General features: G+C 41.6%; 1 protein-coding gene across 7 annotated transcripts in view; it reads left to right on the plus strand.

Moving 5' to 3' along the window:
- LOC139462188 (ankyrin repeat and SAM domain-containing protein 1A-like) overlaps positions 1-22,212 on the plus strand; it is a 195,586-nt gene that overhangs the window by 42,643 nt on the left and 130,731 nt on the right. For 6 of the 7 annotated variants that reach the window (XM_071243744.1, XM_071243747.1, XM_071243743.1 and 3 more), the window contains exons 3-12: positions 6,453-6,609; positions 9,072-9,146; positions 9,522-9,743; positions 11,864-11,939; positions 14,341-14,442; positions 16,241-16,439; positions 17,954-18,110; positions 18,942-19,536; positions 20,121-20,308; positions 21,688-22,165. In XM_071243744.1, the coding sequence (XP_071099845.1) occupies positions 6,453-6,609; positions 9,072-9,146; positions 9,522-9,743; positions 11,864-11,939; positions 14,341-14,442; positions 16,241-16,439; positions 17,954-18,110; positions 18,942-19,536; positions 20,121-20,308; positions 21,688-22,165 (2,249 nt within the window). Of the gene's footprint in view, positions 1-6,452; positions 6,610-6,963; positions 6,979-9,071; positions 9,147-9,521; positions 9,744-11,863; positions 11,940-14,340; positions 14,443-16,240; positions 16,440-17,953; positions 18,111-18,941; positions 19,537-20,120; positions 20,309-21,687; positions 22,166-22,212 lie in introns of those variants that run through there. The other variant, XM_071243750.1, reaches the window with a different exon arrangement.

A 22,212-nucleotide genomic window follows, 5' to 3' on the forward strand; every position in this document is an offset into this window, starting at 1 on the left:
CATTTGTAATGAAATAATTAAGTTCTCAGGAAGACAACTACACAAAAAGTATACAATAAATTGAATATTCCATGCGTCTCGTGAAATATCTTGTTTCTCTCATCTCGTGATTGGGAAAGGAGATATTTCACTTGGCACATGGAATATCCTCCATGTATATCAAACAGTTTATTTGCTCAAACACAAATATCATTATATACAGATTTTATACAGATAATCCCACAGAAAAATAATTGATAAAATATAATGATAAAAGTGAAGAAAAATTACCATTGATTTCAGCAGATTAGACCATGGGACACAGTTTTACCAAAACTTTGTGTCCATAAATTTTAGAAAATATGTACAGTTTAATGTTTATATTTGTATTTAGTGTTAGAATAATTTTTATTACTTTATATCCACATGTGATATATATATTTGTAAATAGTTCTGAAATAAATCATACACGGACATGACTTATACTCCAATCTGATAATGAAGCTGAGGTGAAATGGGGTTTAACGTCACGTCCAAGATTATTGCATGTGGGCGTGTGTGTGTGGCTGTTTGTACTAGTCCGGACTAATTTTATAGTGCTAGCTCATTGATATACCATGCTGCAGTTTTTCTGATAATGAACCATATGGATAATTATTATTCAGGTTGGAGACATTCTTGTCGCGTGTTTATAGTAGCCTAACTCATAAATTATGGACATGATATGCAAGCTTAGTCTGGCTTTCAGTCAAAAGGTTTTTTTGTAACTCTGTTAAAGAATTAGTCGTATACCAAACTTTATCTTTACACAGAGGGCAAAGATATGGCTGTCTTTGAAGAAAACGAAGACAACAAGTTTTGATTCTCTCAGACATTTTGTATAGCCAGGAAAAATAAGTATGGGTGATGGGTAAAGTACAGGCTTGTTCAGTGTTGTGGGTTCCTCAGTAGAGTTAGTTGCATTGGGAACAGTATGGCAGTAGCTTCCAGCACTGTGATATATTTCCCCTTTCGGCTGAACCCCAGTGAGCTTGTGGTGAGTCGAATCTGATGTAACCGTTCACATTTCCAACATGGCTTCTGCAACCACACGACCCATAAACACATGGATCATCACAGCAATAGATACGCATACAAGATGCTCACAGAATCCCTATCTGATCTCTAACATGCCGGCGAACATGCTATTTTGCTTTGAAAGACCCATGTATCAGGTAAACCTGGTGAAGCCAGAGATTTCTGTCTCCAAAACATGATGAATGTGTAATTTTGTGTCTGGTCGAGGCAATGGTGTCAACAAGTTGATCGCAATCATGGCAGTGCCAGCCTTGTTTATAATGTTCTTCAGCCAAACGACATGGGTAGCAAAGTATCAATGTGTAATTTATTATAAGACTACTGTGTACATGCATTTAGTTTGTGGTTTTCTTGATGTCTTTATTGCGAACTCCGTTTTATTCTAGTTCTCAACATTTCACTGGCTGACCTTGTGTCATCATACCCTCAAACCTCGATGATTGTCGTCACTAGTGCTGTTTCAACCAACCATTTGAGTGATTAATCTGAATTCCTGGTGTTGCTGTAATAATGCTGATTGTTGCAAATAAAATGTTGACGCAGTTGAACCCCATTTGTCCGTACATGGTCATCGAATTAGCATCTGTCACATACTGACCCAGATTCCCATCACCTAGTGATTATTTTAAACCCTATCCTGACGTAATCTATACAAGGAGATGATCAGCTTATGTGAAGCTTTCCTGATGGGGAATTTGAAGTTGCATAACAAAGTATTTCTTCAAATAAGTCGCATTGATTTTGAAAGTGGTCATCTGTGTCATTGGTAAACATGCTTTGTTGTAGTGAGGGTCATCTGTGTCATTGGTAGACATGCTTTGTTGTAGTGAAGGTCATCTGTGTCATTGGTGGACATGCTTTGTTGTAGTGAAGGTCATCTGTGTCATTGGTAGACATGCTTTGTTGTAGTGAAGGTCATCTGTGTCATTGGTGGACATGCTTTGTTGTAGTGAAGGTCATCTGTGTCATTGGTGGACATGTTTTGTTGAAGTGAAGGTCATCTGTCCCGTTGGTAGACATGCTTTGTTGTAGTGAAGGTCATCTGTGTCATTTGTAGACATGCTTTGTTGTATTGAGGGTGATCTGTGTCATTGGTAGACATGTTTTGTTGTAGTGAAGGTCAACTGTGTCATTGGTAAACATGCTTTGTTGTAGTGAAGGTCATCTGTGTCATTGGTGGACATGCTTTGTTGTAGTGAAGGTCATCTGTGTCATTGGTGGACATGTTTTGTTGAAGTGAAGGTCATCTGTCCCGTTGGTAGACATGCTTTGTTGTAGTGAGGGTGATCTGTCCCATTGGTAGACATGCTTTGTTGTATTGAGGGTTATCTGTGTCATTGGTAGACATGTTTTGTTGTAGTGAGGGTGATCTGTGTCATTGGTAGACATGCTTTGTTGTAGTGAGGGTGATCTGTGTCATTGGTAGACAAGCTTTGTTGTAGTGAAGGATATCTGTGTCATTGGTAAACATGCTTTGTTGTAGTGAAGGTCATCTGTCCCATTGGTAGACATGCTTTGTTGTAGTGAGGGTGATCTGTGTCATTGGTAAACATGCTTTTTTGTAGTGAGGGTGATCTGTGTCATTGGTAAACATGCTTTGTTGTAGTGAAGGTCATCTGTCCCATTGGTAGACATGCTTTGTTGTAGTGAGGGTGATCTGTGTCATTGGTAGACATCCTTTGTTATAGTGAAGGTCACCTGTGTCATTGGTAGACATGCTTTGTTGTAGTGAAGGTCATCTATGTCATTGGTAGACATGTTTTGTTGTAGTGAAGGTCATCTGTGTCATTGGTAAACATGCTTTGTTGTAGTGAAGGTCATCTGTGTCATTTGTAGACATGCATTGTTGTATTGAGGGTCATCTGTGTCATTGGTAGGCATGCTTTGTTGTAGTGAAGGTCATCTGTGTCATTGGAAGACATGCTTTGTTGTAGTGAAGGTCATCTGTGTCATTGGTAGACATGCTTTGTTGTAGTGAAGGTCATCTGTGTCATTGGTAAACATGCTTTGTTGTAGTGAAGGTCATCTGTGTCATTGGTAGACATGGTTTGTTGTAGTGAAGGTCATCTGTGTCATTGGTAGACATGCTTTGTTGTAGTGAAGGTCATCTGTCCCATTGGTAGACATGCTTTGTTGTAGTGAGGGAGATCTGTGTCATTGGTAAACATGCTTTGTTGTAGTGAGGGTGATCTGTGTCATTGGTAAACATGCTTTGTTGTAGTGAAGGTCATCTGTCCCATTGTTAGACATGCTTTGTTGTAGTGAGGGTGATCTGTCCCATTGGTAGACATGTTTTGTTGTAGTGAGGGTGATCTGTGTCATTGGTAGACATGTTTTGTTGTAGTGAGGGTGATCTGTGTCATTGGTAGACATGCTTTGTTGTAGTGAAGGTCATCTGTCCCATTGGTAGACATGCTTTGTTGTAGTGAGGATCATCTGTGCCATTGGTAGACATGTTTTGTTGTAGTGAAGGTCATCTGTGTCATTGGTAGACATGTTTTGTTGTAGTGAGGGTCATCTGTGTCATTGGTAGACAAGCTTTGTTGTAGTGAGGGTCATCTGTGTCATTGGTAGACAAGCTTTGTTGTAGTGAGGGTCATCTGTGTCATTGGTAGACATGTTTTGTTGTAGTGAGGGTGATCTGTGTCATTGGTAGACATGCTTTGTTGTAGTGAGGGTGATCTGTGTCATTGGTAGACAAGCTTTGTTGTAGTGAAGGATATCTGTGTCATTGGTAAACATGCTTTGTTGTAGTGAAGGTCATCTGTCCCATTGGTAGACATGCTTTGTTGTAGTGAGGGTGATCTGTGTCATTGGTAAACATGCTTTTTTGTAGTGAGGGTGATCTGTGTCATTGGTAAACATGCTTTGTTGTAGTGAAGGTCATCTGTCCCATTGGTAGACATGCTTTGTTGTAGTGAGGGTGATCTGTGTCATTGGTAGACATCCTTTGTTATAGTGAAGGTCACCTGTGTCATTGGTAGACATGCTTTGTTGTAGTGAAGGTCATCTATGTCATTGGTAGACATGTTTTGTTGTAGTGAAGGTCATCTGTGTCATTGGTAAACATGCTTTGTTGTAGTGAAGGTCATCTGTGTCATTTGTAGACATGCATTGTTGTATTGAGGGTCATCTGTGTCATTGGTAGGCATGCTTTGTTGTAGTGAAGGTCATCTGTGTCATTGGAAGACATGCTTTGTTGTAGTGAAGGTCATCTGTGTCATTGGTAGACATGCTTTGTTGTAGTGAAGGTCATCTGTGTCATTGGTAAACATGCTTTGTTGTAGTGAAGGTCATCTGTGTCATTGGTAGACATGGTTTGTTGTAGTGAAGGTCATCTGTGTCATTGGTAGACATGCTTTGTTGTAGTGAAGGTCATCTGTCCCATTGGTAGACATGCTTTGTTGTAGTGAGGGAGATCTGTGTCATTGGTAAACATGCTTTGTTGTAGTGAGGGTGATCTGTGTCATTGGTAAACATGCTTTGTTGTAGTGAAGGTCATCTGTCCCATTGTTAGACATGCTTTGTTGTAGTGAGGGTGATCTGTCCCATTGGTAGACATGTTTTGTTGTAGTGAGGGTGATCTGTGTCATTGGTAGACATGTTTTGTTGTAGTGAGGGTGATCTGTGTCATTGGTAGACATGCTTTGTTGTAGTGAGGGTGATCTGTGTCATTGGTAGACATGCTTTGTTGTAGTGAGGGTGATCTGTGTCATTGGTAGACAAGCTTTGTTGTAGTGAAGGATATCTGTGTCATTGGTAAACATGCTTTGTTGTAGTGAAGGTCATCTGTCCCATTGGTAGACATGCTTTGTTGTAGTGAGGGTGATCTGTGTCATTGGTAAACATGCTTTTTTGTAGTGAGGGTGATCTGTGTCATTGGTAAACATGCTTTGTTGTAGTGAAGGTCATCTGTCCCATTGGTAGACATGCTTTGTTGTAGTGAGGGTGATCTGTCCCATTGGTAGACATGTTTTGTTGTAGTGAGGGTGATCTGTGTCACTGGTAGACATGTTTTGTTGTAGTGAGGGTGATCTGTGTCATTGGTAGACGTTCTATGTTGTAGTGAAGGTCATCTGTCCCATTGGTAGACATGCTTTGTTGTAGTGAAGGTCATCTGTGTCATTGGGTGACATGTTTTGTTGAAGTGAAGGTCATCTGTCCCATTGGTAGACATGCTTTGTTGTAGTGAAGGTCATCTGTCCCATTGGTAGACATGCTTTGTTGTAGTGAAGGTCATCTGTCCCATTGGTAGACATGCTTTGTTGTAGTGAGGATCATCTGTGTCATTGGTAGACATGTTTTGTTGTAGTGAAGGTCATCTGTGTCATTGGTAGACATGTTTTGTTGTAGTGGGGGTCATCTGTGTCATTGGTAGACAAGCCTTGTTGTAGTGAAGGTCATCTGTGTCATTGGTAGACAAGCTTTGTTGTAGTGAGGGTCATCTGTGTCATTGTTAGAAATGGTTTGTTGTAGTGAGGGTCATCTGTGTCATTGGTAGACAAGCTTTGTTGTAGTGAAGGTCATCTGTGTCATTGGTAGACATGTTTTGTTGAAGTGAAGGTCATCTGTCCCATTGGTAGACATGCTTTGTTGTAGTGAAGGTCATCTGTCCCATTGGTAGACATGCTTTGTTGTAGTGAAGGTCATCTGTCCCATTGGTAGACATGCTTTGTTGTAGTGAGGATCATCTGTGCCATTGGTAGACATGTTTTGTTGTAGTGAAGGTCATCTGTGTCATTGGTAGACATGTTTTGTTGTAGTGAGGGTCATCTGTGTCATTGGTAGACAAGCTTTGTTGTAGTGAGGGTCATCTGTGTCATTGGTAGACAAGCTTTGTTGTAGTGAGGGTCATCTGTGTCATTGTTAGAAATGGTTTGTTGTAGTGAGGGTCATCTGTGTCATTGGTAGACAAGCTTTGTTGTAGTGAAGGTCATCTGTGTCATTGGTAGACAAGCTTTGTTGTAGTGAGGATCATCTGTGTCATTGTTTGAAATGGTTTGTTGTAGTGAGGGTCATCTGTGTCATTGGTAGACAAGCTTTGTTGTAGTGAAGGTCATCTGTGTCATTGTTAGACATGGTTTGTTGTAGTGTAGGTCATCTGTGTCATCGGTAGACACCTTGATTAAAAACATTTAAAAAAATTGAAGTTATCTGTCATTATGCGATTTTGATTGGACAGCCAATGTGTAACACCAGAAATCCAGTCTAGTTCTGCAAGGGTGGAAACAGGACTGTTATAGTCAGTTATTGCCCTTGCCTTGGGAAGATGGAACCAAGGTTTTTTTTAACACTGCTTTATGCAACATTTTGTGAATGTATTGTAGAAATGTAGAGGTTTATGAACCATCACAAAGTCGTACAATCCACAAAATTCCTATGCTTGGTGTTTGCAGAGAGTCTGTGACTCTTCTCCTTCAAAATGAAGCTCTGGTCAACGCCACTGACGAACGAGGATGCACTCCCCTTCACTTGGCATCATGGAGTGGACGTTCAGATATCTGCACATTGCTCCTGCAGCCCTCGGCCATACCCGCTCAGATCAACGCACAAGTAAGTATAGGGACACTATACCCGCTCAGATCAACGCACAAGTAAGTATAGGGACACTATACCCGCTCAGATCAACGCACAAGTAAGTATAGGGACAGTATACCCGCTCAGATCAACGCACAAGTAAGTATAGGGACACTATACATGCTCAGATCAACGCACAAGTAAGTATAGGGACACTATACCCGCTCAGATCAACGCACAAGTAAGTATAGGGACACTATACCCGCCCAGATCAACGCACAAGTAAGTATAGGGACACTTTACCCGCTCAGATCAACGCACAAGTAAGTATAGGGACACTATACCCGCTCAGATCGACGCACAAGTAAGTGTAGGGACACTATACCCGCTCAGATCAACGCACAAGTAAGTAAAGGGACACTATACCTGCTCAGATCAACACACAAGTAAGTAAAGGGACATTATACCCGCTCAGATCAACACACAAGTAAGTATCTGGACAGTATAGAGACACTATACCCGAGCACCAGGCAGGGTAACTTGTATCATCTTTTAACATCTTTTGGTGTCACGCGGCTGGAGATCGAACCCACAACCTTCTGCTCTCCGTGCAGACACATTTTTAGGTAATTTGGTCTGTAGAGTACCGGAGAAAGCCACAGGTTTATCATGGATCATCGAGGTAAGTGCCTGGGGCAGGCTATTTGAAAAGTAATTCGCTAGATTATCTTCTGGAAGTGCTGAGGCTGAGATTTCAATAGTATTTTATTATCCCCCGGCATATAATGCTGGGGTATAGCGATCAGCCAGTCTGTCTGTCCGTCTGTCTGTTATCATTTCCTTTTCCGGAGCAGAACTCGAAAACATTCAGTGTATTTGATCGAAACTTGGCAAATCTATCAGTCACATACTGAAGTTGTGCCTTTTGCTGTTTAGGAATTTTAGAAATTTGTATTTTTTACTTTTCAATGGCAACAAGTTGGACTTATAAGGATGGTGTTAGTTTCCGGAGCATAACTCAAAACCCGTTAAATACTCTTTTACAAAACTTTGCATTCTACCAGGCACATACTGAACTGGTGCCTTTTGATATTTAGCACTTTTAGAAATTTTTATTTTTTACATTTCCATGGCAACAAGTTGGATTTAAGTTTTAATATAGGGTGGGTTCACTTATGGAGTATAACAAATAAACTGTTAAATATTTCCTTGCCAAACATTGCATGTCTATATATAAAGCACATACTGAACTGGTGCCATTTGATATTAGGGAGTTTTATAAATGTTTATTTTAGAATTTCCATTGCAGCTATTTTGACATGGGCTAAGAGAAATGTTGGGTCAGTTACCTGGTTTGGGGCCATAACGTGTTAAAATGGGCGGGGCATATAGATGACTTCTATAGCGAGTCACGGTGCCTTAGATGACTGGGCCAACCGAACCCACAGACAAATAGGAGAAGTCATGCATTCACAGGAGTTTTTTCCATATTTGAGTTGTGTCTTCTGCAATTTCAGCCCAGTTCAAAGATGGGATGTTTTTCCGTGTGGTATGCTCAGTTTGTTTTTAGATTGCAGTTTTAACAGCTGGGTTTTGCTTATTTTCTAAGTTTCTATTTGAGTGTGTTTTAAATATCTTTTTCAAAGTTAACCATCTTAAGTTATATTGTCCGTATTAATGATTATTGTCAACATAAATATTTGTCTTTATAGAATATTTTATTTTTCATTTGAATTTTTCATTAACTGGAAAGGTACTCTCCCAAACAGTACTCACCCCTTACTAATGTCACTCTTGTGGGCAAGGATCCTTTGTTGTGGATTATTATATACTTTATTGTAGTTGCTTCATATGTAGCAGAAAGCTTATTGTTTTAACATTATGAAGTAATTATGTGACATAGTTGTGGAAAGCCATAGTGAGGATTGGGTGGTCAGGCTCATACCCCATCGACCCGTGAAGACCGGGGGTAAATTTGGTCTTCAGCAACCCATGCTTGCTGTTAAAAGCTACTATGCTTGTCGTAAGAGGCGATAAATGGGATTAGGTGGTCAGACTCGCTGACTTGATTGATGTTTGTCATCCCAATTGCATGGATCGATGCTCATGATGTCAATCACTTGATTGTCTGGTCCAGACTAAATTATTTACAGACCACCGTCATATTGCTGGAATATTGCTGAGTGCGGTGTTAAACAAACAAACAAACAAAATCATACCCCATCATACCCTCACAAACAAATGAATATTTACTGTTTATCTGTGAACTTCCTGTATGAATTGTGTCCTGGTGGTGTGGGAGTAATTTATCATGATGATTAAACATTTACAATCCATCAAGATTATGGATCTGTAGGGTATGACTCCAGTAATTACCTTACTGAATAATTATCACATTTTATGAAACTTCAGATTTGTTCTTGTGTGATATGACCTTTATGTGTTTATGGCTAATATATGTATGTTGTCTCATTGAGTTGAATTTTGTATAATTTCAGAACAGCGATGGTGAGACCCCACTCCATTGCGCTGCTCAACATGGCCACTGTATTACTGTCTCAGTCCTCCTCCAGGTAGGTCGGAGTTATGTCCCTTTGTTAAAGGTTGTCTGGCATCAGTATCAATGGGTAAATGCTCCTTATTTCCCTAGTATTGCATTGCTTCTGACTAAATTTTACCTCTAGTTCTAGATGGTTAAGAAGATAATTTTGTCACAATTAACCCTTGAATTTAAGTAAACTGATTGTCTTAACCAAATTCTTATTCACATGTTCCTACAAATATGTATTTTCTGCATTATCTGATTTTATTCAGTATTTATATTACAGTTCGATCTGTTCTTGAATTTTCTTCTCTCTTTTTTTTTTCCACCTTGTTATCTCATGCAGTTGCAAACAATTACAACTACAAGTCTTTGAACACTAATAGTATTGACAATGATATTTCAGGACAATGCAGATCCAACAATACGAAACCTGGGGGAGTTCTCTCCCTTGGATCTCGCCGCCCAATACGGCCGCCTTGATGTTGTCAAACAATTGATCACAACTCACCCAACGCTTGTGAACAACTTGATCTTGAACCACTCGCCACTACATCTAGCATCAAGGAGTGGACATCGCGCCATCGTCCAGTATCTGCTAGACTCTGGGTTCAGCGTCAACCTTAAGGTATGACAGCGCACATGGACGACGTTGCTCTTAGTCATGAAATATGACATTGATATATATTAATGCTAGCCTTCCTGCACTGGGTAGTAAAGTTTTCAGAGGGCTAGTGAAATTTAGAAGCCTAACTTTTACCGCATGGCAGTAATGTACCTTATGGCATATGTCCTCAGCAACCCTTGCTTGCTGTAAAAAGCTACTATGCTTGTCGTAAGACGGGACTAATGGGATCGGGTGGTCAGGCTCGCTGACTTGGTTGATGCATGTCATCTTTACCCAATTGTGTGGATTGATGCTCATGATATTAATCACTGGATTGTGTGGTCCAGACTTGATTATTTAAAGATCGCTGTCATAAAGCTGGAATATTGTTGAGAGCGGCGTTAAACAACAAACAAAACCTCATGGCAATAATGTACCTCCTGGCAGTAATGTCCTCCAGGACTAGCCTGCCTAGGCTGTGCTTTCATGCCCATTCTATGACCTCTGATTTTGGGGGTAAAAGAACTAAATGTTCATCCAAGCATCCAGAACATTATTGACTTTTCATTTAATAATGAAATTACATTTTGCATTGTTGACATGACATGTTGAATGACTTATTGTGGCTATTAAATCTCACAGCATGATTTCGCAGCATGCATATACATGTTTCCTGTTGTGTATGTGAGAGTTTCAATTGGAAGCAGCCAGCTTGTAAGTTTAATATCTAACATGAATAGGACGTAGTAAATAACACAGTGTGGCACTTTATCTAACTCTAATCATGCAAACACAAACTGATACAGTCCGTGGCTAGCAGCTGGTGATCTAAAGTTGTTTTGCGCAGGTTTGTCAAGGCTGTAGATCCCCAGCGCTGCATGTCATTTTGAAAATAACCCTTGTGTGTTTTCAGATTTGTGTTGAGTATTTGATATCCAGAAGTCTCAATTGGAACTGTGTTAAAGTGTAAAATTGCAGGGCTACAGACAAGCTGCTTAATTCCGTAAAATTACAACCCCCCCCCCCCCCCCCCCCCCCCTCCCAACACAGACACAGACACAGACACACACAGACACACACACACACACACACACACACACACACACACACACACACACACACACACACACACACACACACACACACACACACACACACATAAAAAATAATATTCAAAACCCCAATTTTTTCAATTATCTTGTGTACAGAAACGCATGCATTAAATGGAAAACTCGCATGTATAAAAACAGCACGAGTAAATACCCAATGAAGCTTTTTCAGCATGCGTACAACGGAGCTAATTTCCGAAACATAATTACAAGCTAATTTACTTTCCAAGTCAAGCCTATTGTTAGAACACTTATGTTCATCTAAAACATAAAGATATTTTTTGGGAAATCTTAAAAAGTTTACTCATTTTGGGAAAACCCCAATAGAGTGATGAATAGATGAGTGGAAAAATAATCATTACCCAATTAAAATAGAAACCTTCGAAGAGTTATCTGGAGCTCTGATGCTGCAATATGAAAAAAAGAATGTTTATTGACATGGTAAAATACAGAGGTAGAGTAACATCCACTTTCTCTCAGATCTTGAAACTGTGAATCCTGAAATTAACGTGAGCGTGAATTAAATGCGAAAAATGCGTGTGGTCTTTGTTTGCATTAATTAAACCTCGCATTTATGTCTCCAAAATGACTACCAACAATCTGCACACTTTGGATATACCAACTTTGATATGTACACAAACATGGTTTATTGAGCTGCAATTGTAACAAGAACATAACAAGTACATAACAATGTCAATTAAAGAATAGGAATTACGCAATGGGCATCCGGTGAGTTATCACTGATGGGGTCAAGAGTTCTACCCACTTGTGTCAAACTAGGCATCATTGACCACTCCAAGTGTACCCGGGTAACCACTGAGCTATCGGGAGTTCTTGTCATTAAACTATTTATCACATGACTAACCACAGGTCTGGGTAGTCCTGTGGGTACCGGGTCCTACTCAGACCCACCCGACCCAAGTACCCGAGTTACCCGTCCCAGCCCTACCTCACACCACTAACAACTGTGTGTGGCTGTGTGGCTGTGTGTCTGTGTGTCTGTGTGTTCACTAACACTGTGTTGTCTTTCAGACTGATGCTGGCACGCCATTGCATGAAGCTGCCACTTACTGTAAAACTGATGTCATCAAACTGCTGCTAGATCGAGGTAAGATGAGGTGCAGTTCAAAAACACTCAATGGCTCACACAGTGAGGTCTGCAATTCCAGTTTATGAGTCAAAGGGAGATAACTCCCCAAGATGTCTTCACTCAAGGGTGCTAGGGAAGCTGGGTATCACATCAAGTGTAGAATAATACCACACTAATTGGTATGTAGTGATGTGTTTACTGAATTAACTTGATTTTTTTTGGATTAGAAATTCATTTTGGGAGCCACATGTACCATTACCAGAAAATTGTCATTTTTTAGGTCATGTGCGCTGCTTGTATCTGTTATGCAGTTTTAGATAATACAGGGCTCGAAATTACTACTGCCACCGGGCCTGCAGCACAAAATAAGAAATGGCAGGCTTTAATTATCCCCCGCCACAAAGTGGAAGGGGGATATAGATATGGGTGTTTTCTGTCCATCCTTCCGTGACGTCACGTTTTGTTGGCAGAGTGTTACTCAAAAACAATGAGATATCACTACCAAACTTGGCCCATAGACAGGTCAAGTGGTGAACTGGTGCCTTTCGATAGTTTGGCATTTTTAACAAGTTTATTTTTCGAGTTTCCCTGGCAACAACTTTGACTTAGACTGAAAATAGCGGAAGTGTTCCTTTCGGGGGCAGATCTTGAAAACCGTACAATATTTCTTCACCATACATGTCACATGGATAGGTCAAGTGGTGACTCTTTGAAAATATTATTTTTTTGAGTTTCCGTAGCAACCGTACATGCATTTGGTCGGGGATATGAGAATGTCATGCTTGTTTTATGTACAGTGTTTCATGGGCATGGGCATTTTTATTACAAGTGTTTTTGTTAATATATTTTTCATATCTTGACAAATTCATCTTTGAAAAATAAAAAGTGTTTTCAGTAATATTCAGTGAATTCTGTTGATTACATCTTACAAACGTTTGACGATATGTTCAGGATAGCACGAAATACATTTGTATGTACTCGCTTCTTTCCGTATTTTGACACATCGTGAATATTACGTAGGTCTTGTTTGAATGTAATCGTATCTTTCTGTATTTTGACGGAATTACACTAACTATATTACATCGGTGTTGCTTTTCAAATGGGAGTACTGTATTCGACTTAATAAGCACCCAGGGCGCTGTCAAAATTAGAAATAGGGGGCTCTTATTAGAATATTATTTTGGTGGAAAAAAACAGAATTGAAAGATAAATTTCATGGTTATGCTGACAGCCTAAAATGTTTATGTACAACAGATATATTTTTCCAGAATGTAATTGCCCATAATTATGGGTGCATATAACACACAAGTGTGTATTATACGCGAATAAATAAGTCTTGTGTACATTGATCAATCGGAAGGGGTGCTAATTGGGGTTGTTCACTAGCCAATATATCAGCAAATGTCGCTTATTAGAGCGGGGGGCTTATTACGTCGAATACGGTAGTCATTTGTGTTGACTGTTGTGATAAGCCTAGCAGACGATCACAACAGTCAAAACAGAAGTCTGAAAAGGAAACTCCATTTTGATTTCTTGAAGCCTACTGCTGTAACTTCCATTAAAGTTACTGCAGATGAGCAAAGAAAACCGTGTATGTCACCAAGTACTTTTGAATAATCTTAGAATTACGCGGACATAGGAAGTAAGGCACACCTAAACTGAAAATGCCGCATCTGAAAAACAGGTCCGGTGCCCTTGGACACACCTTTTGTTTTCTAATTTCGAGCCCTGTAATATCATGAAGAACATTATTAGTTAGGAACAGACAAAAGTTTTTCTTCTAACCCTAAAAGCGTGAATCCTAACTGTATAGAATTGTACAGGCCGATATGCATGTCGGGATTGAGAATGTCATGTGTTCCTGTGTGAGACTAATGGCATGGTAGCGTTAATCAACTGCAAGAAATTCTATTCAGTAGGGAAGGAGGATGCAGGGATAGAAATTAACCAAGAATGTTTCAAATTCTACTAGCCCCGAGGATACCTTTAACCTTAACCAAACTGGTCGGGGCTAATGAATTCTATCCCTGACCTGGACAATACCTTGTATTGTCAATGTATGCGAATATGGAGTGTCACAAGATGTGGTGCGGTACTTTCTAAGATTGGAAACAAAATTACTTTGTCACTTCTGTTTTGTGGTTTCGATGATATTACCCTGAAATATCACTCATAAACAAATTTGATACACAAAGGTGAATACAACTTATTTTTCATAAATTCATGAAAATGGAAGTATGTCTTTGTCACCACGGAGATCTGCATCCCTGGCAGCTCCTCTCCAGGTCATGGTCTGAGCTTCAGTGATGTTTTACATGTTTATGTTTTTCATGTGCTGTCAATTCTTGAAGAAAGTTCACTCAGTCAATAAGATGTACACAAACCCATCTTGATAAAACTTGGCATGCGTGTGTTGCAGGTGTCATGGTGGACGAGCAAGACGTACGAGGACTCACCCCGGCGGACATCCTCAAGTCCCTGCCCTCACAGAAGGCGCACGAGGCTACGAAACTCATCAATGGTGAGTGGAGCATGAGTGGGTAACGGTAATATCAATAACGATTTGTTGATATTTCAGCTGTCTAAAAAAAATCGGTAATTGGAAGTATCATAAATGGGAAGAAATATTAACGATTATCGATATTAAAATTGCTTTGTCGATATCTTACATGAATTATTGTGATGAGATAAAGTTTAAATTTACCAAACAGACTTGTTTTTAGCTATCATGTCAATTGCCAAAAATGGAAAGCAACTGTTTGTGTTATAACTTAAATATCCACAGAGTAATCCAGTGGCATAAAGTATGTTGATTTATTTCAGACTTTTTTTCATACTTGCTCAAAATTACTTCTCCAATATTTATCGATAATTGATTGATATTTAGTTAACAATTATCAATCTCTATGATCTGTATCAATAGCCAGCCCTAGTTGATAGTCTATTTCGAAGACAGATGGTAGATGTAGTTTTTGGTTGGAGGTCCGGCGTGTGTACCGCACTTAACATTTTGATACAGATTTCAAGGACCAAGTTAATACATCGACTTAACTATGAGATCGGCTTATCTACGGTCAATTACGGTATGTCAGTAGCAGGGTGTACATTATTTTGCAAGCTAGAGTTAGTGAGTTACAATTTAATGTCGCATCAGCATTTTTTCAGCCATATCGCGACTTTTGCAAGCTAAGTCATAATTTACATGACAATCCCCCCAAATTATGTACACATTGACACATGTAACAAGTTCATCATTAAGAGTCCACATGTTACAAAGAATTATTTCGTTGTGTGAGATCTGTCTTCCAACGTTTAGTGTGGTGACAACAGGGTCAATTGAGAGGTGACAAGCAAGTGACGTCACTAAGCTATTATGATGTCATGGTTTCTGTAAAAGCCGGCCAGCCGATGTGTGGGTTTTTGCATGACGAGACCGGCCAATCACGTAGCTAGATTACTTAATGCGTAAAGATAAAATTACCATACAAGGACAATCTCATTAAAATCAGACCTTAGTTCTCGTTACCACTTAACAATGATCTGAAGACATCCCATTAGAGGTCACGTCAAAATGACCTTTCATCCGACCAATCAGTGCGTTGCTTACCAGATGATGAAAGTGACAGTCGGAATGTGATTTCTAATCATGCAATCTCAAAAACTTTAACGACTGAATCCTTACAATCTAGACCATCTGCTAGCCATTCCAGAATGTTTTTTGTTCCGGTTTCAAAATTGTAATCGAGAATTTGTCAAAATATGTTTCTAAGCGTAGACACCAATTTGAAATTTGTGCCGTAAAGCACGAGAAACCTGCCTTCTGATTGGTCATTCCATTGGCCGGTCAAAGTTCGCGCAAGGTCGGTCTGACGTGACTCGTAATGGGATGTCCTCAGATCTTTGTTGAGCGGGAGCGAGAACTAAGATCTGATTTTAATGTGATTGCATACAAGGACACATGACTAGCTAAAATGATAATCACTCCACTTAGGCATCACTTGTTAGCTTGTGCATGAATGTCTGAGTGAATGAGTGAGTGAGTATGGTTTTGCGCCGTTTTTAGCAATATTCCAGCAATATCACAGCAGGGGACACCAGAAATGGGCTTCACTCATTGTACCCATGCTAGGAATCGAACCCGGGTCTTCGGCGTGATGAGCCAACACTTTACCCACTTGGCTACCCGACAACTCCCATGAATGTCTGAAAGCGTGGTAAAAACCCAATACACTCACTCACTTCATTAACTGATGGGTCATTTATGTCTTGACAGAGTTATGTCCCTTTGATTTATTCATGATGATAACTTGTCCACACAGATCACATCAAAGGCTTGACCAAAGTAGTCCTGCAGGACAGGACGCCATCAGAAGATGAGTACGACTTCAGCCCCGAGGACGTCTCTGTCCCAGTCCCCGAGCCATCCCCCCCAGTCCAGGACAGTGACCCCATCGCACAGATGTATGTCAAGGTCAACAAGGACAACAGAGAGAAGGCAGCAGCACTGAGGCAGAAAAGGTGACCAGTAGCATCAGAGGCAATGTTTATATGTAACTGTCCTGAAGACAGGACCCCTCTCATGGTTCTACCGGGGGCACGGGGGGCCCAGTCGTTTAAGGCGCTGCAATTTGCTGTGCAGAGTTGCGCCCCTTGGGTACCCCAGAATTCTATGATTGTGGGTTCGAATCATGGTTCTACCGGGGGGCACGGGTGGCCCAGTCGTTTAAGGCGCTGCAATTTGCTGTGCAGAGTTGCGTCCCTGTGGGTACGCCAGAATTCTATGATTGTGGGTTCGAATCATGGTTTTACCGGGGTGCACTGGTGGCCCAGTCGTCTAAGGCGCCGCAATTTGCTGTGCAGAGTTAAGTCCCTTGGGTACCCCAGAATTCTATGATTGTGGGTTCGAATCCCGGTCAGCCCCGATTATGTTTCTAGGTTTGTCAGCACCATACCCTTGCTCGTGGGTTTCACCGAAGTGATAAACGTCTGAGAACTTCATCACTTCGGGCTTTCCTCCCACATTAAGCAGACACGCCATGATATAACTGGCATACTGTTAAAAGCGGCGTTAAACCCAACTCACTGACTCACATGGTTCTATCCTAAGGTCAGAGCCAACACTGGAATCTAGATGCTCTAATGTATCGCCACATGAAAGAGGATGATATTTGGAGCAGGACTCTTTTTTTTTTTTTTTCGCTTTTGTTTATTCATTCTGGCAATATATACAGAAAAAGCATGGCATGTGAGGAGCAGGATACTCACACGGTCACATCTTTGGTTTGGAGTCATGAAAAAAAGCGTGTCACGGATGGCATAGTTCCGTAAATAAAATTAACATTTGATGCTAAATGAAAGGATGTTTATAAATCTTTGGTGATGTAATACTCACCTGTAACTTCTCTGAGAGGCATTTAGAAGTTGGAGTACTAAGTAAGGATAAAATATATGGATGAACAGCTTCTTTATTTCAATTTTGGGCGCTGTTTTGGTGTAGGTTTTAAAACCGTTATCAAGCAAGTGATGTACAGATTATGGTTGAACCTACACCAAAACGTCGCTCCTAATTGGAATAAAGAAGTTGTCCATATATCTTATCCTTACCTACAGCATGGAAGAACAAATCACTGATATGGTTCTCTTTGGTAAATGAAGTTGCCTTCTCCAACGAGAGGAATCTTCACTCATCTTCTATCATCACCCGTGAAGATCCGGGGTAGAATAGATCTTCAGCAACCCATGCTTGTCGTAAAAGGCGACTAACGGGATCGGGTGGTCAGGCTCGCTGACTCAGTTGATGCATGTCATCGATCCCAATTGCGTGGATCGATTCTAATGATATAAATCACTGGATTGTCTGGTCCAGACTCCATTATTTACAGACCGTCGTCATATAGCTGGAATATTGCTAAGTGCGGCGTTAAACAACAAACCAACCAACCAAACCATCATCAAAACATCTGTTGACTTTTTGTTGCTTCACCTTAACAGTCTTACAGCTTTAACAAATGCATCCTGTTGTCCTGCTTCAGCCCTGTGAGCCCTGATGTATCACCACCCCCCATCCCACCCCGAGCGCCCTCTATCCGCTGTTCCCGGAACCCTGTGGAAGCAGCACGGCGGTCGCCACCGGTTACAAGTTGCCCAGCAACAGGCAGCTCCATGACAACAGCAGAAGCTGGTGCTAAGGTACTGCAAGCTGTTGTGTACATTGATGCTCAATGGACGTTTGAATGCTTTGGCCGTGAAAACAAAACTCTCTCATTTTCAAATGACCAAGTCCCAAGGTTATTTCCTTGGTCTCTAACTTGTTGTGTACTCATTGTAAGCACCGAACACTCTTCCATGCACTCTTTACACTTTGTCAAATAAAACTGACAGACATCGAATACTTTCGGCACCCCCAAATCTGATAGCACTTAATGTTTATCTCTTAATTGCGCGGGGGCACGGGTCGCCCATTTGTCTAAGTTGCTGTAATTCGCTATGGGCAGTTGCGTCCCTTGGGTGGCTAGAAACCTATTGTTGTGGATTCGAATCCTGGTTTGACTCATGATACAACTCGTATCGCAAGATACCAATTGAAACACAGCTCTACTGTTGCAGCAAACCTCACTGACCCCAGACCCTCCCAAATTTCTAACACTGACATAATTGTCCTCGTATTGACCTCGGGGGCACGGGTGGCCCAGTCGTCTGAGGCGCCGCGATTCGCTGTGCAGAGTTGCTTCCCTTGGGAATGCCAGAAACCTATGATTGGGGGTTCGAATCCCTGTTCACCCCGATTATGTTTCTAGGTTTGTTAGCACCATCACCATACTTGTAAGTTTCACCAAAATGTCACTTCGGGCTTTCCGCCCACTTTAAGCTGACAAGCCGTGATAACTGGAATACTGTTAAAAGTGGCGTCAAACCAATCTCACCCACTCCAAATTGTATCAGTCACTGTACACAGTGTCCCCTCTCAAGTGGTTAAACCCAACTCACTCACTCACTCACTGGTGTGTATGTTCTGTGCAGGAGCAGCCAAAGAAGCCGCCTCGTCGGCGCCCGACCCGACTCAGCCAGTCCAGCCAGCAGATGGAATCTCAGGAACCCAGTCAGGAGGCCGACGATCGCAGCGTGGATACAGATGACACCGTGTCAAGTCATCGCGAGGAGACTGACGGCAGCGAAGACTGTAGCGCTATGAAGTCTGCTACCTCCACTGCACCAAAAGACCAGCCCAAACTCCCAAGTCCTGTGTACTGTAATGTTCCTCCAAAATCGGAGTCTGTGAAATCTGAACTTACGATAACCGAAGACCCGCAGAGACAGAATGAGATAGATACACAGGGAGAGCCTGTGGAAACTTCCCATATAACAGAAGCTCAACCCCTTCCCTCACCAAATGTGATTCCTAGTGATAAGGGAGATAACTCTGTTCAGCCAGAGAGTTCCTCCGAGATCACAAGTGACTCTATCGATGTCTCAAATAACACAGATGTATTTAGTTCGGATGATTGGTCTCGGAGTGAAGTGTCTGCGATCGAGAAAGAAAAGACGGATCATTCTGAGGATTTCTCCACGGCCACATCTGATGATGGACTCTCTACTTCAAGTGTCTCTGTTATTGGTAGGTAGCCCTTAAGGCTCGGCTTGGTTTGGTTTGAACATATTTTTATTCATAGTAAATGGGATTGGAAAGAAGTTGAACAACTTAAAATGCCGTCTTCACATACATGCTCGGTATTTTTAAAGTACCATTTTGTTTCACTGGATAATAAGAAACATGCTCATGAACTTAAAATGTAACATTTCATTTTTGTACCAAGCATCTGTGCCGTCTTTGAGATACACTGTTTGAAATTCAATTTTCAAATAAGCAAAGCCATGAAAAAGCTTTTTGACTACCATTTTCTTGACGTATAGTTAATTTTGAATAGTAATAAAACCAAAAAAATAAGTTTGTCTGTTTGTTTATGCTGCTGTCTGGAGATCAATATTAATATACATGTATCTTGGTTTTGTAAAATTCAGTGAATCATTTTCAGGCTGTGAAGAACCCTTTTACTTGATTATTTCTATGTGCTGATGTGTAGGAATGCATGAACATTTATATTGAAATCTTCAGGTAAACATTTGGTAAATTGGACTTTTTGTGGAATATTTGCCTGGTGAATGATGAAGACTGACTTCAGTGTTTGATTATTTGTGTAGGAGCTTTCGATGGAAGTGATCGTGTTCAGAAGCCAAGTTCACTAGAGTTTGAGAATAAAAGGACCAGTCGGTCCAGTGTGGATGTACCCCTGTCCCCCACCGGCTACGTTCAGCCCCCTACGCCGGACTACCCCCCACCCTCACCAAGCACAGCCGTGCAGGGCATCACACAGAAGATCAACCCCCAGGTAAGGCTGTCAGAGCACTGTATCATGTAGGGCCCGAGGTCACCCCCACCCCCCCACCCCCCCACCACCACCAAGTACAGCTGTGCAGGGCATCACACAGAAGATCAACCCCCAGGTAAGGCTGACAGAGCACTGTATCATGTAGGGCCCGAGGTCACCCCCCCACCCCCACCAAGTACAGCTGTGCAGGGCATCACACAGAAGATCAACCCCCAGGTAAGGCTGACAGAGCACTGTATCATGTAGGGCCCGAGGTCACTACCCCCCCACCCCCACCAAGCACAGCTATGCAGGGCATCACACAGAAGATCAACCCCCAGGTAAGGCTGACAGCACTGTATCATGTAGGGCCAAAGGTCATCCCAACCCCCCCACCCCCACCAAGCACAGCCTTGCAGGGCATCACACAGAAGATCAACCCCCAGGTAAGGCTGACAGAGCACTGTATCATGTAGGGCCCGAGGTCACTACCCCACCACCCCCCCACCCCCACCCCCACCAAGCACAGCCATGCAGGGCATCACACAGAAGATCAACCCCCAGGTAAGGCTGACAGAGCACTGTATCATGTAGGGGGGTCGTCTTATACGTGGGGTTGCTTTATAGACGGCGATATACGGTACTACTGTATAGGGATATATAGGGTTACACACTGCTGTATTCTCAAAAAACATTTTCCCTGCAGTGTTTTATTGTATGATAAACAACAAGTCGTTTATTTCTCATATGAGATTTTAGCATTGTGTACAGCCCCTGTAAAGATGTTAGTAAAAAGTACACACTTTAAAAATATTTACCCATATTTAAATACTGATGACTCCCTGAATAGAATCCGACTGTGGCAATGTCGGACAAGTCCATTCTATGATCAGGGTTTGGTCTTTCTTGCATATTCTCGCAAATTTCACGTCAATTATCTGTACCTTTTCTCCCGATGCCGATTGTCATGTCTCTCTCAATTTTGGATGCGATCGTTCAGCTACAGCGCTCTATATCTACATTGCACAGCTACATCTCTGGGGAATAATTCACATGACACTTCCCTCTAAAAAATAACGTCGTCTATTTTACAATGTCATCAAGTTGTGAGAGCATGTTCGAATCACCAGAAATGACAACTTGATAGAACAATGTTTTATCATGAAATAAACCATGCTTCGTTCTTCAATGTTCTTTGCGATTTATCGCGTAGCTATCTTATATGGGGTTTTATATATAGCTGTATAGGGATATATAGGATCACAGTGCTGTATAGTGTCATATTGCTCTATTAAGAAATAAACGATGAATGGTAGTTTTTATTGTGCAATAAAACACTGCAAGGAATGTTATTGGTTACGATCTCAAAAAAGTGAATTAACAGAACTTGTGTGTTCCAGGAAAAGAGAAAATCCAAAGACATGGAGACCCTTACAGAAGCTTCCATACTTGCCAGTCTCCAAAACAAGCCAGTGAAGCCGCCAGTGAAACCTCCAGTGAAGGCGCCAGTGAAACCTCCAGTGAAGGCGCCAGTGAAACCTCCAGTGAAGCCTCCAGTGAAGGCACCAGTGAAGGCGCCAGTGAAGGCGCCAGTGAAACTTCCCCCTGACAATAACAACATCGTGGCTGCTGACAGCGGCACCGCAGTAGAAGATGGGGAGGAGGTCACAGACGCCATGCAGCCTCCGCCCAGAGTGGAGCGCTTCACCTCCAAGGTTCTGGAGACTGTCATCGAGCGAGTCGAGGAGCCGAATCAATCCGGGAGTAATGGAGAGATTACCACAAACACGCAACAACTCACGGAACACGTACAGCTACGGCGCAGGATTAGTTCTGAGAGTGCCAGTGATGCAGACACCGAGACTAGCATATTTGCAGGTAGGACAAAATATTATTTGTTTTTGCATCTCCTTTGGTTTGATGAT

The sequence above is a fragment of the Haliotis cracherodii genome, unplaced genomic scaffold, assembly GCF_022045235.1.
Source record: "Haliotis cracherodii isolate W230 unplaced genomic scaffold, xgHalCrac1.p SCAF_15, whole genome shotgun sequence".
Lineage (NCBI taxonomy): Eukaryota > Metazoa > Mollusca > Gastropoda > Lepetellida > Haliotidae > Haliotis > Haliotis cracherodii.